The 18187-nt window shown below is 48.3% G+C and overlaps 1 protein-coding gene across 2 annotated transcripts in view; it reads left to right on the top strand.

Annotated features, from left to right (window-relative positions):
• The first annotated feature begins 2899 nt into the window (after positions 1-2899).
• The window catches only part of CCNJL (cyclin J like), a 50752-nt gene continuing 35464 nt past the window's right edge, over positions 2900-18187 (top strand). The window contains exons 1-2 of one of the 2 annotated variants that reach the window (XM_070569104.1): positions 2900-3499; positions 4255-4369. In XM_070569104.1, coding sequence (XP_070425205.1) covers positions 4307-4369 — 63 coding nt within the window. In that variant the 5' untranslated portion in view covers positions 2900-3499; positions 4255-4306. Of the gene's footprint in view, positions 3500-3605; positions 3875-4254; positions 4370-18187 lie in introns of those variants that run through there. The other variant, XM_070569103.1, reaches the window with a different exon arrangement.

The following is an 18187-nucleotide window of genomic DNA, read 5'->3' on the forward strand; positions in this document are numbered from 1 at the left end:
TAATTTGTCCTCTGAGGAAGACTGGGGCGGTCAGAGAAAAAAACCTTTTTTTTCTCATTTTCTACACAGGACAGCTGGGGACAGGTAGGACGGTCTTAACCACTGGGCCACAGGGATGGCGCCCAAAGATAAAATTCTTAAGAAGTTCAAGTTGGTGATGGTAGAGCATTAAAACAAGCAGGAGGCCCTTCTCAGCACAGGCTGTGAAGCCCAACTTGTGAGCTTCAGAGAAAGGGGATAGAAGGATGGTAATTGGCTCACAGTAAGCACCTGACAAAAGTTTAGTTTTTGAATGAATGAATGAATGAACGAATGACTACTTCTTGGCTCGGTCAGGTGGTGGGTGGGAGAAATGACTCCAGTCACTCGTGCCCCTGCCATCCGCCGGAGGAAGCCTCTCCCGCTGAGGGCACTGACACCATTTCTACCTGTGGACAGTGACCAACAGTGCAATGTGTTTTCATTCTTCAGAGATTCTGGGAAAACCAGAGACTGCCGAGAATGATACAGAAAGGACTGAAGACTGTGAATGACGTTTAGAATCCACTTAAAATGGCCCCCGGAGCAAAGCCTGAAGCTTCTGCCTCCTCCTCTCACCTATCAGGACTCCTGATAACTGAGAGCTGAAGTTTAGGAAAAGAGGGCTCCAAAGTTGTGAATAATAAAGGCTTTCCTTCTTTTGATGTGCCCTGTATAGACAGATTATTGAGAAAGAACAATACTGCTACTGAAAAAAAAAACAAAAAAGAAACAATACCATGAGTTGTTATTCAGTGGAAGGCCACTCTAGTAAGTATGTCATGTGAGATTTTAAAATAACATTCACTTTTTTTCTGATTATGAAAGTAATGCACATTTCTTGCAGAAAAATTAGAAAATATAGCTATATTAGAATAAAAAGTAAAATGAAATTTCCCGTAATCCTACCACTCTGATTACACAGTTAATATTTTTACGGATCTGCTTTCATTTCTTTTGCATGTGTGTGTGAATGTAGTACAGTTGGCGTCATACTCTAATCTTTTTCACATAATATAATGTGAACATTTTCCCAAGTCAATATTCACTCTCTTAAAAAATATTTTTTAAGAGCCAAATCCTTATTTAACCAGTCTCTGCTCGAACAGTTCAGTGTAATAAAAAAGGATTATGAGGAAATCCCCTGTAAATAAAACTTTATACTCATCTGCTTATTTTTTTGAATAAATTTCCAAAAGTGGAATAGTTGGATCAAGTGATAGATTTTTAAACTTTCTGAGTTCATTTATCTTTTAGAAATATGGTGTTAATTTATATTCCCAACAACACTGTATATGTGTCAACGCTGCATGCTACGTTTTTTAAAATCCTTGACAAAGGTGCATGCCTCTGTTTCCAAAAAATTTTCAATGTCTTTGGTGGTGAGTATGAGCACTTTAAAAATGATATTTATCCATCTGAATTTCTTCTTTCACTGCGGGCCTGTTCATCCATTTCTGCATTTTGGGTGTTGGTGTTTGAAGTACTGATTTATAAGAGATCTATACAGTAAGATCAACCTTTTGTCACATTTGCTAAAAACATTTTCTCCAATTTGTCATTTGCCTTTTTTGGTGATATTCGGTATGTTTAAGTCTTGCATATTTATTCAAATATATATCCTCATTCTTGCCTTTGGTTTCTTCCTATGCCTTATTACCTGGGCCTTCTCCTCTGAAATAATTCACTTATGTGTTCCTTTAATTCTCTGGTGATTTCTGGTGGTGGTTTGTAGTTTTGGGGCTTTGAGGAAATTAATTCATATATAGGAACCCACAAAATGGAGGCCACCATAGTGGGCCTGCTCAGGTCACAAATCTAAACCTAAGTCAGCCTGTACCTACTGGAAACACCTGTCAAGGAAACCTAACATACAACAATCACAGATCTCCACCTCAGCTTTAGTTAGCTCACCTTGCCCTAGAAAGTAGGACCCGATAGCCTTCTAGGAAATCCCCAGCCTCCTAGGCGGTCATGCCCTGTTTCCACATTGCCTCCTCCAACGTTCTGTAAAACTCACTCTTGCCCAAAATCCCGGGGGAAGAGCGCTCCACAGCTCCTGAGGCCCTGTACTCCCCACCCCATGGATTGTTCTCCCTTGAATAAAGGACATCAAACTCATCACTAAATTGTTTTCGTTTTGTCATTAGACAGGTTCTTATATTTATTTTGGTGGTGGTTTAAATAAATACCTAGTTTTACTTTCTTCCCCCAAATTAACTAACTGCCCGAGCCACATTGATCATCTGGTTAATTTTTACGTATATCGTATATGTTTCTAGACTTTCAATTATTCCGGTGATGCTTCTCCATCCATTCGTGTATCGACACCACGCTGTTTTAATTATAGCTTTGCAATATGTTTTAAGATTCAGCGATATGTCTATTCCCATTTTCAAAATTAAAAATCTTAGCTTTTTGCACAGATATTCTTCCATTCAAGTGCTAGAAAAAGTGTTAAGTCTCATCCTCTCCCATCTACTCACAACCATTAGAATTTATTAAAAGAGTTAATTTGGGTAAAGTTGCTATTTTCACCTCCTATTTCTTCAAGCCTTTCTTATTACGTTTCAACCTTTATAACTTCTTCATGAAGAGCCTGCACTTTTTAGTAAGTTTATTCCTAGGTTTTTTACAGTTTTACAAGAATTGATAATTTTGGGTTTTTTTTTTTTAAGTTAAAACTGCTCTTTAAGCTCCAATTAAAGCTTACCAAAGCTGACTTTACGATTTTTTTCCAGGTGGGTATTTGCTTGCAGGAAACTAGTCAGAAACCAAAGGCTCTTTAGCAGCAGCTAGCTATTATGTTCCTTCTATACTCGGCATGGCGGTTATCCCTTTATGCGAATTATCTTATTTAATGATAGAATATCCCCAGCAGGATGGTGCAACTTTTATTCTCATTTGACACAGGAGGGTTCCCAAGCTTCGAGAGTCTGAGGAACTTGGCACAAACCACCTAGTTGGTAGGTGGATTCGATCCCAGGACTGTGAATCTCCAAATCACAAATACCGTGCCATCAGATTAGCTGACTGAAAAGAGTGCCTTTCCGAAAACAATCAACTGAATTAAAAAGACAATGCTTTCCACCTACTGGACCGTCCCAAAAGATTGCTTTTCCTCCCATGTGAGGCGTAGATCAACATGTACTTCGCAGGAGCACAAGACATCTAGTTGACTTACTGAGCCTCCTGTAGAATTAGGGACTCGTGGATAATTAAGAGTGGCTTTTCTGGAGCTTTCGTGGGAACCGTCCGTTTGGAAATCTACCTCCCCAACACAGGACAGGATAAAACAAGAAAGAAAAAACAGGTGGAACGGACGTAAACTCGGCTAGAGCAGCGCACGCGGGAGACAGAAGTTTCTGGGTGCATCCCGCCCGCGCGTTTCACGTGTGCCGCGCGCAGGTGGCGCCGCGGTCCCTGCGCCCCCGAGTGAGCCGGCAGGGTGCCCAGGAGGCCACCGGGAGGCTCGGCAAAGGTGAGAGGAAGCTCTCCACCGGGGCGGGGGAGGACGGCTGGCAGGAAGCGGAGCCAGCGCTGGCGAAAGAAAGACTCCAATTCCCAGCCCCCCGCCCCGCGGGGTGCGGGGCCGGCGGCGCATGCGCGAGGCCCGGCCCCCAATTCCCCCAGCGAGGGAGGGAGGCCCCCGGCGGCCCGGAGGCTGCGAGCCGCGGCGGGACCGAGCGCACGCAGGGGCGCGGCGGCGGCCGGGGCGAGCGGGCTGCGGGGGCGGCCGTCGGGAGCGGGGAGCGCCCCGTGCGGTGCCCGCCGCGTGCAGGCTCTCGAAGGCGCCGCCGGCTCGGCCCTGGGAGGGGCCCGGCGCCCGCAGCCCCCCACGCCCGGAGAGGGATGCGTGAGTTTCGCCCCGGCTCGAGGGCAGGATGTGGGAGCAGGACAAAGGCTGGGCGGCGGGGGAGGAGTTGGGGACGGCGAGCCGGTGGCCGCCGCCGGAGCCCCAGCCTCGGGCGAGCTAGCGGCGACGGCAACTTTCTCTGCAACTTTTGCAAAAGGGAAGATAGAAATTCTGCAAGTTCTCGCACAGCTCCAGGTCGCCCCAGGTCCCGCGAGCAGAGGGGAGGGGGCACCACAACCTCCCCGGGACAGGAGGCGACCGCCAGCTCTGCCGAGCAGGGCAGGAAAGGGTCCCCGGGTGGGGACGAGCGACGATAGGGATGCGGGGGGTCGGAGCCGGGGGTCGCGCTGCGGCCGCTGAAGTTGCCCGTGTCTACGCAGGGTGCGCCCGGAGAGCCCGGTAGCCTCGGATCGCGGCGCTGCGCACGCGGTGATGGATGAGCCGTGGTGGGAAGGGCGCGTCGCCTCGGACGTCCACTGCACCCTGCGCGAGAAGGTCAGTCCCTCCCCGCCCTTGTCACTTACAGGACTGGGTAGTTAAAGTCCCTTCGCTCTCGATTCCGTGTCCTCAGGTCACCCCGCGTGGGAACTCAGAATCCTTGGTGCCTTGCTTTCTTCCTGCCCTTAGCTTTCTCCCGGAGTGTGTGGGGGGAGAAAGGAAAACGAGATTGGAGAGTTTAAGTTGATTCTTCTGATTAGGAGCCCAGAGCTCCGGCCAATTAAACAGAGATAGTCACTGTACTCTTAAGGCAGTATTTCCCGTCGTATTGGCGCTCGAGATTATTTTAAATGTCACATGAATGGACTTTAAAAAAAATAGTGTATTTTAACGTACAGTTTAAAAATGTATCTAGCAAATTCTGCGTAGGATAAATGATGCTCATTTTCCATTTATTGTAACGATGTAGCAGATCCTTTTAAATGTAAGTAAAAATAGTGACTCGATAACAAAGAAATATTAGGTAAATGAAATTTAAGAAACACTAATCTAAATGAAAGAGGCTACAAAACTAGGAGGCTGTGGGGAGAAAAACACAAACTCCCCTGCCAGTTTGCCTCTGGTGGCAGAAGGTGGGGGCAGCTGAAATGTGATCGCTCCACTCCCCTCGCCTCAAAGGAGGGAAGCTGATGGCTCCTGGGAAGGTGGAAAAAGTCCCGGTGGGCTGGAGGCATGGCCAGTGTGTCTGGCCTGCTGCCTGTGGGCTGAGACAGGGAAGGGTGGTTTGGGGAACAGGTGTGAAGTAGAAGAGTGTGTATTGGTTTCCTAGGGTTGCCGTGACAAACTACAGTCCCTCGGTATCCGCGGAGGTTTGATTCCAGGACCCCCGCGGATACCAAAACCCGCGGATGCTGAAATCTCTTATATAAAATGGCGTAGTGTTTGCATATAACCCAGGCAACATCCTCCCGTATGCTTTAAATCGCGTCTAGATTACTTATAATACCTAATACAAGGTAAATGCTGTGTATAATGGTTGTTATACTGTATTGTTTAGGGAATAATGACGAGAAAGTAAAGTCTAGCACACGTTCAGTACCGTCGCAACCGTCAGCGGAACCACGTGCGTAGGGCTTTGCATCTGCACTTAGTTGAATCCACGGATGCGGAACCCGCAGATCCAGAGGGCCCACCGCGCCACAAATCTGGTATGAGGGTCTTAAAATAACAGAAATTTGTTGTCGCAGTTCTGGAGGCCAGAAGTTCGAAATCAACGTGTTGGGAGGGCCATTCTCTCTCTAAAGGAGGGTCCTTCCTTGCCTCCTCTTAGCTTCCGGTGGTTGCACACAATCCTCAGTATTCCTTGGCTTGTAGTTGCACCCCTCCAGTTTCTGACTCCCTTGTCACATGGCTGTCTGTCTGTATGTCTGTCTGTGTCTGTTTTATCTCCTTATAAGGACACCAGTCACTGGAATAGGGTCTACTTTAATCTGGTATGACCTCATCTTAATTGAACTAATTACATCTGAAAAGACCCTGTTTCCAAATAAGGTCACACGCTGAGGTTCAGGGTGGGCTGAGGTTCAGGGTGGACGTGAATTTGGGGTGGCGGGGGGGATGGGACGCTATTCCACCCAGTACAGGGAGGGAGAAGAGGCCTTCCTAGTGGGGCTCCTGGGTCTCTGTACCGACAGGTCCCACATCCAGTGCACTTGCACCCAGTGTCTGTGGAGTTCTGCTTAAAAAGTCACCAGCTATGCGGGATTTTTTCCTCATTAGGGAATAGCTGTCTTCCAGCCAAATTAATTATTTTTTCTTTTTTCCTATATTTACTAGCCTGTCCCTGTCTTGTGCTGTTCGTCCAGGCTTTCCTGGGCTTCCCTGGGGCTTCTTCCTCGAGCAGGATGGCCAAGGTGCAGCACATTCTAGACATCTGAGAGGAAATCCTGGTCTCGAGGGTTCAGTTAAAAAGCAGGGGTGGTGGGATGGAGCCCAGGCTGCGCGGTCTCCGTCCTTTTCTGGAGGTGGTGGCTGAATGAATTAGTGAGGGCCGCCGTGGAAATGGGGCTTCCTTGTTTATCATAGGCTCGAGTGGCTGTCAGTTCTGCTTATAGCTTGGGAGGAATGACTTTGACCTAATTCGCCCCTTTCTACCAGGCAGGATTTCTGAGAGCAGTATAAACTCAGCCGGCTCGTTACCTGAGAATCCCCAGCCTTTTATACGTGAGTGAGTGTTCTCATCTCGCCTCCAGCCACTCAAAGGAGCAGGGCAGGCTGCTCCCCAGTAATTGTGCCTCACCCATGCCATGGGGTCATACTCCTTCACTGTTGGGCCACCCACCTCAGAGGGTAGATGGGTTTGTCCAGGTTTTACAGGTTAGAAATAGAAAACTCAGGGGTTGATGCTCAGGGTCACCAGTGACTTGAAGCTGGTCGTACCAGGGCAAACCCCAGGTTCTTTTTTTTTGAGAAAGATTAGCCCTGAGCTAACTGCTGCCAATCCTCCTCTTTTTTGCTGGGGAAGACTGGCCCTGAGCTGACAATCCATACCCATCTTCCTCTACTTTATATGTGGGATGCCTACCACTGCATGGCATGCCAAGCAGTGCCATGTCCGCACCTGGGATCCGAACCGGCAAACCCCAGGCCGCCGAAGCAGAACGTGCGCACTTAACCGCTGTGCCACCGGGCCAGCCCCAAATCCCAGGTTCTTGTGGTTATAATGTCCCGCCTCCCCAGTGTATTAACTATTTTTCTCCTTTATTTCCTTTCCCTCTTGAAAGAAGCAGATGCTTCTGGAGAAGGTTTGGCTTAACAGAGAGTTTGCAGAGAGAAGTAAAGACTAGGGGGAGCCCAGAACCACGCCAGCCTCACCTTTCTTGAGGAATGAGAGCTGGCCATTTCTTTTTTCCCCAGAGTAATTTTTTATTAAACATCTATCTAATAAAACTTTTCTTATACTGTAGAACAACTTTACAAGTGTCTGGCACACAGGAGACACTCACAGTTTGGTGAATGTTGCCAGATGGACGCAGAGCGTGTTTCCGTATGTGCCGTTGCGCTGTCGTCCCAGAACCAGGAGCACTTACTCTCGGCAGACTGGTGCAGGAAGCAGGCTGGGGTCGGGGGGATGGCGGGATCCCCGCTTCATCAGATGTGAGATTCTAGAAGAGCATTGTACTACAGCACGTAGGATGTGCCACTGTGGAAATGAACCTCAATGTGGGATGCAAGCCAGTAATGCCAGTGAAACCCTGAGCTGCTTATTTACCCTTTCTAAACCTCTTTAAACCTGGCCCCCATTGCCCATTCTTTCCACAGCAGCCAGAGCTTGGATCGTGTCGTTCCCTGCTTAAAGATCTCCCGTGTCTTCTCAGTGCACTTAGAATAAAATTCCCAGTCCTTACCACTACTTGTGTTACTTGATACAAGGGCCCCAGCCTGCCTTCCTCCCTTGTCTCACTGCTCCCGCCTGACCTCCTATCTCCTCCTTGAATAATCAAGCTTGTTTGTGTCTCAGGGCCTTTGCACTATCTGTTCCCTCTATTTGTAGTCGACTTTTCTCTATTACTGTTCCTCCGAGTCACTCTGTCAAACCATCCTATTTTGTTTTCTTTGTAGCATTTACCAGTATCTGGCATTGTTTTCTGTGTGTTTATCATCTTTTTTCCCAGACTAGAATATATGCTCCACAAGAATAGGCCTGTGTCCATGTTACTCAGGTCCGGGCCTTTGTGTCTAGAACAGAGCCTCCCGGATCTGTGTGCAATGACGAGAAGAAAGAATCTTCTTTACTTTCCTCTCTGTCAGTGGGGGTAACTGTGTTATAGGAGTGTTAGGAGTAAGTGAGAGAACCTAAGAGCTGTGTGAGACATGTGCTGGGTACCTCTCGGGTGTCGTGCCTTTCCACTTCCGATTGCTGCCTGTGAGCACGACGGCCCTCTCACGTAGTGCATTGTCAGGGTAAGGCCTGGGGTTTGTGACCACCCTCCAAGGGTTTACAAGTGTGACAGATAATCCTCGTAAGAAAGGCAGCATTCTGCCCTTGGACTATTGGACGGTGATGGGGTTGAGGCTGGGGATGGCAGCAGTTTGCCAAAAGTTATGTCCTGCTGAGGGCTGGGGCCCACGAGCTAGACACCATCGGCAAGATCTGACAGCCCAGCTAAGGCGTCCTGACTGGTGAAGAGGAGAATGAGCTCTCCTCCCCCGCCAGTGCTCTGGAGCAATCTCTCTCTCTCAGGTCACCTTTATCCCATGCTCAGCCTTAAATTGCTCCTTTGATCACCCTTCCTGGCCCTACTGCTTCTGCTGGAGCAGACCTAGAGCCCCCCACTTCGGCTACACCCCGTCTACCCCACATCTCACCTTTCTGCTGGGTCTGGGGGCTGCCAGCCAGGACAGGGGGTCAGGTTTCTTGCTGTTAGACCTGTGCCCTTGAACCTCTTCACTGAACACGAGGGGAGGAGCAGATCAACACCAGGCCGGTGGTGATAATGAGGCTGGTGGTGGTGTTTTTCTGGTAACCAGGTGTATGCCCTGGTGAGTATTCAGATGACAACTGAGAGCTACCTTTTTTTTATTGTGAAAGATGCATCCACCTAAGTTTAAACTTAGCAGGTTCTGGACGCACACGATGGAATTAGGGCATGGTGTGGCTCTCAACTTGAGGGCCAACTTCCTTGTCCTTCAAACCTCTCCCCTCTGCCATGTGTCCCGGCTCCAACCTCATGCATGCTTCTCACTGTCCCTGTCACCCTGTGTAGTCGTGTGTCCTGCCCGCTAGACTTTAAGCTCCTTGCAGCATGAGGTTGTGCCTTGTGTCCCGGCATTCCCAGATGAGTGTACCGTGTGGAGAGGGGCCGAGGGATGTCCACCGCCTCACCTGATGCAGACACAGGCATTGTGAGAGCACAGAAGGGAAGGACCGGGCTCAGATGGATTCTTCTGGGGCCCATGGAATGGGTATGCGGGAAGGCTTCCCAGAGACCCTACGTTGGGGCTCTTAATGTAAGGAGAATTCCTGTAGGCCAGCTTGCAGAGGTGATGTGGGCAGCCCCCAGAGGTGCATGAAGACAGACAGAGGGTGCAAGATGGATTGACCAGTGGGGTTGGGGGGCTGGATGAGATGTCATGCAAGGTGGCATCCAGTTTGGTGACTCCTTGACTCCGGTGTGTCACCTGTCTTCTGTAGGAAGCTGGTGACAAAACAATCAGAACTTGGCGTTTTCTCGAGTCCTTCAGGTCTCAGAAGACCGAAGGGCTCAGTGTACCCGCGACACGCAGCTGAGACTTGCTCTCTCTGCACCTTCTCTGTGGAAGAAGCAAATTAGCTTGGAGCCTTCTTTCCATCTGTAAACCAGGAAGTGATCCCTGTCCCACCGGCCTCCCAGGTGACGCTGGAGAAAATGACGGGCATGTTCCGTCAACCTCTGGGGCCTCTGGATTGGGGACAGGCAAGGGGCTTGGCAGGCGCGCTGGTTGGCTGGGGAAGCCTGGGCTCTCTGAGTGAGGGAAGGACACAAGGCTTTGGGCTGGCCCTGTGCCCTTGCCCTTGACTTGTTCTTTGTCTTCCTAAACCCCATGGCCCCTTGGGTAAGAGGAGTGCAGCCAACCGCTCTCTCATGTATCTGAGAACCTGGCAGAAAGAGGTGACGCTATGGGTCTGCTTTTTCTCTCTTCTCATTTTTAAGCAATTAAACACACACACTCAGAGTGGGATCTTTTTTTTTTTTTACTTGTTTGTTTAGGAAACTGCAAAAATAAATACAAGCAAACAGAAGAAGGTAAAACCCCTCCCACAGTCCCATCGCTTGGGAGTAATCTCTGTTGACATTTTGATGTAGGTTCTGTTCTTTTGTGTGTGCGTTGTCACAGAACATTTTTATTTTTGAATTTCTTATGGTAAAAATGGAAAACCTCTTGTCTCAAAACTCTTTGTTCATTTTGCCTTTTATCATGCACGCATTTCTATATCGTTCTTCCCCACTCAATTCCTGGTTATTGGTTATTAGCAAAAAATGAGAAACAATCAGTTGTGTTTATTTAGAATAGATAATACACGAACATTGTAAAAAAAAGTTCAAGCTGTCTGTGGGGTCTGGCCCTGTGGCATAGTGAAGTCTGGTGCACTCTGCTTTGATGGCCCAGGTTCACGGGTTCAGATTCCAGGCACAGACCTACACCACTCATCAAGCCATGCTGAGGTGGCAGCCCACATACAAAGTGGAGGAGGATTGGCACAGATAATAGCTCAGGGCTAATGTTCCTCAAGCAAAAAGAAAAATCTTTGGGACTGGCTTGGTGGTGTAGTGGTTAAGTTTGTGTGCTCCACTTCACTGGCCCGGGGTGCACAGTTTGGGATCCTGAGTGCAGACTTAGACACTGCTCATCAAGCCATGCTGTGGAGGTATCCCACGTACAAAATAGAGGAAGATTGGCAGAGATGTTAGCTCAAGGCCAATCTTCCTCACCAAAACAAAAGAAAAGGAAAAGAAAACAAAACAAAATTAAGCTGTATAAAAGACCAGATAGTGAATAGACTTCCTCTGTCGTGTTCCCCTAGTTTTTTCTTCCTTGGAAGGTACCACTGATCCCAGTATCTCATGAATCCTTCCAGAGTTATTCTGTGCATAAACAAATCAAATGTGTGTATGTTCTAACACAAGTGGTAGTATCATTTACACACTTTCCTGTACCATGTGATTTTTTTTAATGTTTACATTTTAATAATTTAATATTTTCTGTGAAACCACTGAACAGAATCTCCATGACCAGAAGGGACTTTTTTTTGTCTTTTCTGCTCATTGTAACAATAAAGATATATAGTAGATAACTCAATAAATTTGTTTTGAATGAATGAATGGAATATTTCTTTTTGGTCATTTTCTATCCAAATGTACACATTTTATTTTACAAAAATGCCATTAGACTACATTAGTGTTCGCTAACAATTTTTTTCTTAATTGTATATACTAATGACGTAGTCCTATGTCATTAACTATTCTAGAATATCATGCGTAATGTTTTATTGTATGGATATACCATGATTCAACGCGATGCTTCAATTAACTTGTCTTGTTGGGTATTTAGACGGAGCTGTTATTCATTTTCTAAATTGAAGTATAATTTATATACAGTACAGTGTACAGATCTTAAGTGTGCATACAGTTTTGAGTCTATAGTGAGTTTTGACAGATGTATACACTCATGTAACTACCACCATAATCAAGATATGGAACATTGCCATCCACCTAGAAAGTTCTCTGTTGCCCCCCTCAGTCACTCACCGCATCCTGCTCCCAGTCACTCACTGATCTGTTTTAGTCTCTGTAGGTTAATTTGTCTTTTCTCGAGTCATATAAATGGAGTTACGCCTGTGTATGCCTTTTTTTGTCTGCCCTTTTTCACGTAGTGTAATGCTTTGAGATTCATCTGTGTTGTATCTATTAGGAGTTTATTTCTTCTTATTGCTGAGTAGTGTTCCTTTGTATGTATATAACATAATTTGCTTACCAATTCCCCTCTTGATGGTCTTTTGGGCCATTTCTAGTGTACCATTTTACACAGCACTGTGGTGGGGAGCCTAGTCTGTGTGGATGCTCATGAGAATAAATCCCTGAAATGGAATTGCTGGTCACAGGGTATGACTCTAAGAACTTTGCACATCAGCAGTTAATACGTTCCCAAAAGGTCGGCCCAGCCTGTGCTTGCCCCAGTGGTGGGGGAGAGTGCCTGCTTCTCAGCAGCTTTGCTAACTCTGGATATTAGCCTTCCAAAAAAAAATAGGTCCCTTTAGATGGTGTCTCTTGCCTGTGCTTAAAAGGAGCAGGAACCCAGAATAGGAAAATCGCTGCGGGATGGCGGGGCAGGAGGAGGGAACTCTGAATACTTTCCAGCATCTGGGAGACCTGTCTGCAGCAGGGAACCAGCCTGAGGCCTGTGTCGGGCTGCTTGAGGGCTGTGAAGGTGACCCTCAGCCCTGGCCAGAAAACTCCCCATGCTCCCTCTTAGCCCCATCATTGCAGTGTGTGCTGTCCACTGCCCCCAAGGGGCAGTTCCTTGGAAACTGAATCCTTCTGAGGCTGAATTGGAAACTGAATCCTTCTGAGGCTGAATTTGAATTGTCTTGAGGCACTGGGTCCCTTGCAGGTCGCTGGAGCAGATGGTGCCAGAGTCTAGGCTATCTTTGTGATAGGGACATCCACACTGCTACCACCAGCTACTTAGTCCAGAAATGGTCATCCAGTGACTTGAGAGTCTGAATTGGGGAAGACAAGAGGGGGATGGGAGGATCATCAGAACAGAAGCTTCTGGAATTGGATAGATTCAGTTGTTATAAGGAAAAGTTGGAAAAAACGTGACTGCCCATCAGAAGGGAGTTGGTTTCACTGTGGTTCATCTATCCACTGAAATATGGTGGAGTCATTAGACGTGATGTGGTCGATAACTTTGTATGATGGCAATTGATTTTTCTGATCATTGTAAAAAATCCAAGCTACCGGGAGTGCTTCTGACGCTTTGGAGTAAACCACGGCTTTTTCCTTAACTTGTTATTATAGAAATATTTAAAGATACGCAAAAGTAGAATGAATCCTTCTGTACCTTCCACCCAGCCCGGAACCTGTTTCATCTCTTTGCCAGACAGCATGTCACTTCACCCAGAAATATCTACTAACAGATAAATATCTACTAACAGCTTTTTTTTTTAACATAACAACTGTGCCATTGTTACACTAAACAAAATTAACCATAATTCTTTAATATCTTCTATTGCCCAGGCCGTATTCAGTTCTCCCCAGCTGTCTCAAAAATGGCTTTTATAGTTAGTTTGTTCAAATCATGATCCAGATCTGTGCATTAATTACATTTTTAAAAGATTATTCTTAAGTGTTTTATTCTCTAATGGTCCCCCGTCCTCCATCCCCTTAAAAGTTTTTTTTTTCATGCCATTGATTTTTGGAGAAAAACAGGTCATTTGTCCTGATGAATGTCCCCTGTTCTTGATTTGACCTATTGCTTCCTCTTGATATCATTTAACTGAGTTCGGTATTAACAGTTTGGTTTATATAGTTCCCCACTCTTGTGGATTATAATTTGCTGTAACCTACTTGTTCTCTAGCTGTTAGCTCAAACATCACTTCCTCCGAGGAGCCTTCCCTGACTCCCAGACAAGGACAGGGCCGGGCCCCTTGTGATGTTCTCAGACCACCCTCGATTATTCCTTCTGCGCTCAGCACAGTTTGTAATTATACGCTTCTTAATGGGATTGTTCCATTTGGATCTGGCTCCATCCCTAGATGGCGGGCGGGGGCTGTGTCTCCTCAGATCTCAGCAGAGCAGCTGCTGCATGAGAGGGCCCACCCCACCCCCCGAGTTGGTATGTGCTCATCATGGACACCTTATCTGGGGTCTGTGCCTTACAGCCCACACACTGCCTTCTGGGAGTTTGCTGTCCACAGTGTTGTGGGGTGGGTAGCACGGCTGCTGCTAACTTCATTCTGCTGGTAGAGAAACAGTCTCCCAGGACTGAAGAACTCGGCCAGGGTCTCCCTGTTAGATGGAAGAGCTGGGGCCTTAAAACCTGTGATCCACTGTCCAGAGCCTGGCTTTTGACAGGCAGAGGACTCGCAGTCAGTCTTGAAGTCAGTGATGGTAAACTGTGAATTTCCCCTCCGGTGGGCCGACACCCTGGGCAGCCACGGAGCGAGGTGAGAAGGCGGGGGTTCGTGGTACAGAGCTGTTGCCTCTGGAGTTGAACTCTCTCGTTGGTCTCTCCTTTTGTGTTAACTTTCTGTTCCGAAAAAATTTCAAACTTGCAGAAGAGTTGCCGGCAGAGAACACAATTGTGAACATTTTAACACATTTGCCTTATCGTTCTCTTCTTCTATCTTTGTACGTTTTTTTTTCTGGAACGAAGTTGCAGACGTAATAACCCATTATCCCTTAATACCTCAGGGTTTATTTTGCATAGTTAATTTTAAGATGGGCCGTGAAGCGGTTTCTGGGGGAATTTATGTCAAGCCACTCAAAATGTCTTCCCGGGTGTCAGGAACCTCCCCGGAAGCCTGTTTGGGAGGAGGGGAGTCAGCATTCTGGTCAGGAAGGAGGAAGCCAAGTGGCCACAGGTAGTCTTGGTTGACTGTGAGTCTGGGAAGGGCAGTTCTGGCTTATTTCTGTGCACCATCTCCGTGGCTTATTTAGCAGAGAGCCTCTTTATCCAGCAGCTATTAACTGAGCCCCATGTATAGCCTGCGGACCCCTGGGAGGCTCTGCCAGGACATACCCGGACCCAACTCCCACCCTGGGGGCCCTTAGCACAGCTGAGGACATAGTCGTATTAAACCAGTTACGGCCATTCCATTTGTTGGTGGCTGTAATAGCCAGTGAAAGTTGGTAATGACTGCCCACCTTAATGGGTGCTGAGAGCTTGACACACCCCCTTCCAGTATCTAAGCCCTCGGGCCCCCTCTTGTAGTGGGTCCTGTAATTATCCCCATTTTACAGATGGGACATGCTGTAAAAGTTTAAGACTGAACTAACTTACCCAAGGCCGTACAGCTAGTACTGTAGATGGCAGAGCCAGAATTTGGACCCAGGCAACCTGGCTCCAAGCTCACACTCACACCACTATACCAACAGCTACATCCCGTTCCCTAGGAAAGTGTGAAAAGTTCAAAGAGGAGGTGCTGTTTGAGCTGGGTTCAAAAGGTGAGCACAAGCTGGCTAGACACAGAGAGGTGTGGAGGAAGTCCATCTCCCAAAGCCGGGGGCAGTGGATGATGGTCACACATCAGTGACCTGTGAGGGGCAGCCCGGTGAGTGGGGAAGGAGAGGGAGATGCGCCAGGAGCACTGACTCTGGGGATGCGGTCTCCGTAGATGTTTACACTTATCCTGAGAGCACTTGGAGAGCTGTGAAGAGGGTAGGGGCAAGGCAGTGCCAGACCACTGGACAATGGCCTTGGCCTTGGCAACCTGGGTGTTGGCAGTGATTCAAAGAGATGGCATTTGAACCAGGGCAGGAAGTGAGGAGACCTCAGAATTTTAGAAAATAGGATCAAAAGGGCCAATTAAGGGGCCAACCCTGTGGTGCAGTGGTTAAGTTCGCACACTCTACTTCGGCAGCCTGGGGTTCATCAGTTCAGATCCCGGGTGCAGACCTACACACCACTTATCAAGCCATGCTGTGGCAGGCATCCCACATATAAAATACAGGAAGATGGGCATGATGTTAGCTCAGAGCCAATTTTCCTCAGCAAAAAAAGAGGAGGATTGGCAGCAGATTTTAGCTCAGGGCTAATCTTCCTCAAAAAAGAAAAAGGGCCAATTAACAAAAGGACTGAAAGATTTCAAGTTTCTTGCTAGTTAGAACAAAGTAATTTTCCATTGCTGAGCACAATCAGCCTTTTTCACAGTGCATTGTTCTTAGACTGCTCCTTCTAGCAATAACTAGTTTCTCTGTAATCTTTAAGGACCCCCCACTGACCACCACAGTAAGGGAGTTGGTGTTTATTGGGTACCTACTATATGCCGGACCCTGTTGAGTGCCTGATGCACATTATCTCATTTGATTATTAAAGTTGCTTTAAAAAAAAGGATAAGTTAAATGTCCTGACTGAAGCTCAGTGCATGTTCATTCTTGCATTCAACACGTATTAGCAGCTGACCGGGTGCCAAGCACTGCTAGCCACTGGGGATGTAAGTGACGAACAAAACAAAGTTCTCTACCTTCATGGAGCTTAGAGTCCAGCATCAGGCTCAAGTGAAGTGCTTGTAAAGCACAGATAGGGGCCCAGGACGTCTGATTCAGTAGGTCAGAAATGGGGAGGGTAGTAGGTTTCTAGGGCCACCTCAGTCTGGCTGGCTTAAAACGACAGTTCATTCTCTCACAGTTCCGGAGGCTGGAAGTTTGAAGTCAAGCTGTCTACAGGGCCGTGCTCCCTCCACAGGCTCTTGGGGAGGATCCTTCCTTGCCTCTTCTAGATCTGGTGGTTTCCAGCATCCTTGGCGGTTCCTTGGCTTGTAGCTGCATCACTCCATTCTCTGCCTCTGTCTTCACATGGCCTTCTTCCTGTGTTCGTCTCCACCTAGTTTTTCCTCTGTGTGTCTGTCTCTGTTTTCTCCTCTTGTAAAGACACCAGTCATTGGGTTAGGACACACCCTAATCCAATACGACCTCATTTTAACTTGGTTGCATCTGTAAAGACCCTGTTTTCAAATAAGGTCACGTTCTGGGTAGACATGAATTTTGGGGGTCACTATCCAACTTAGTACGGGGGGGTGCCTCCATTTTTCAGGAGATTGCCGGGAGATTCCAATGCCTGTGGTCAACTGACCACAGTTGCAGAAACCCGGGACTAGAGACCAACAGGAGAATGGAGTCCTGGCTGGGGTGACTGGAGGGTAGTGGTGGTGATTACCCTACTGACCCGTTTTTGGGCTGCATGGTAGGGTCAAGGTGCCAAGGATGGAAGCCATCAGAAGGAATCTGGAAGTTAGGGACAGGAGCTCCAAGTGTGGAATGGAGAGCTTTTGAGGCCACAGCTTAGCAATGGTGACCTAGGAAGAAAGGGGGAGACATCCAAGGGTGGGACGTGTTACAGAGAACTAGGAAGGGGGCACGTGATGACCCCTGCCCCTAGGTAATGGAGGGTGTGGGAGAAGGAGGGGAACCCCAGTCAAGGGGGTGTGGGACGTGGTCCTATCAGGAAGCTGCTGAAGTGAAGACCTTGGGGGTGTTTTATGAAAAGGCTGTGAGTGTTGTCCATGGGGGTGGTGGGAGGGCTTAGTGGCATTGGTGGGAAGGAGACCACCAAGAAGGGGACACACATGACTTTGGCCACAGTTGGATGCCTGGCAGCTGTAGCCGTGCCTGGTGCAGAGTATGCCCGGAATGGCAGTGGCTCTGGCTCCTGGGAATGAGGAGGTGTGTCCTGAGCTGGCCCCCCTGCCCTTTGCTGAGTTCAGAGGGTTGGTGAGAGATGTGGTGGCTGGGGGCACCTTTCTCTCTGCTAGAAGGAAGCTAAGCCAGATGTCAGCAGGAGGGGATGTCACTGGCATTGTTGGCTTTTTGTGCCGGGGGCCTCCCTCTCGAGAGAATGTTGAAATAGTGTTCCCGCAGAGATGTCGATTCTTTACCGAAAGTGCCTCCTTGGGCTTTGTGAAGCAATAGGGCAGAGAGGGGAAGGAGGGTGACCCTCCAGCCTTGCGGGGCCTCCCGGGTCAGTGGTGTGTACTCCTGAGGCCTCTGAGGAACCCCTCCCCTTTCTTTTTCCCTTTCAATTTGCAAGTCTCCGCTTCCTGTTGGTCACCTTGGTTACCCATGGTGTTTCTTCACATCTTGCCACTCTTTGTTCTCAGGCAGACGCAACCCCTGGAGCTGTTTCCCAAGCAGCTGGCCCAGCGCCTGGAGGCCCAGCCTCCCTAGGGAGGCAGCAGTTGGCAGCAGTGAGGAGGAGCTTGGTGGGGAGCACAGAGGAGACCCAACGTGGTTTTCTGTTCAGTGGCTATTGTTGGGGAGCAGCTCAGCCCTGCGCTGCACCTTGGGCTGTTTCTGAAGTGGCTGTCACACCCCAGGCCTGGCCAGTTCCTCTCGTGTCTGAGTCCAGGATTTGCCACTGACGTGAGTGTGGCCTTGGCTCTCGCACTTCTGTGCCTCGGTTTCTGGGTACTAATGCTAGTGGTGGTCCGGCTGCCTGGGCCCACCTCAGGAGGCTGGGTGTTGGGATGGAGAGCCTAAAGTGAGTTAGAGTTGTCAGGGGGCCATGGTCTCCTGAGAGAGAGAAGTGGGGGCATGTGTGCGCCAAGAAGCGAGACTGGAAGGCCTGTAGACTGACACATGCACATCTTCGCAGTTCTTTCCCCGCTGTGGGGT

The sequence above is a fragment of the Equus przewalskii genome, chromosome 13 (assembly GCF_037783145.1).
Source record: "Equus przewalskii isolate Varuska chromosome 13, EquPr2, whole genome shotgun sequence".
In the NCBI taxonomy this organism is placed as follows: Eukaryota; Metazoa; Chordata; class Mammalia; order Perissodactyla; family Equidae; genus Equus; species Equus przewalskii.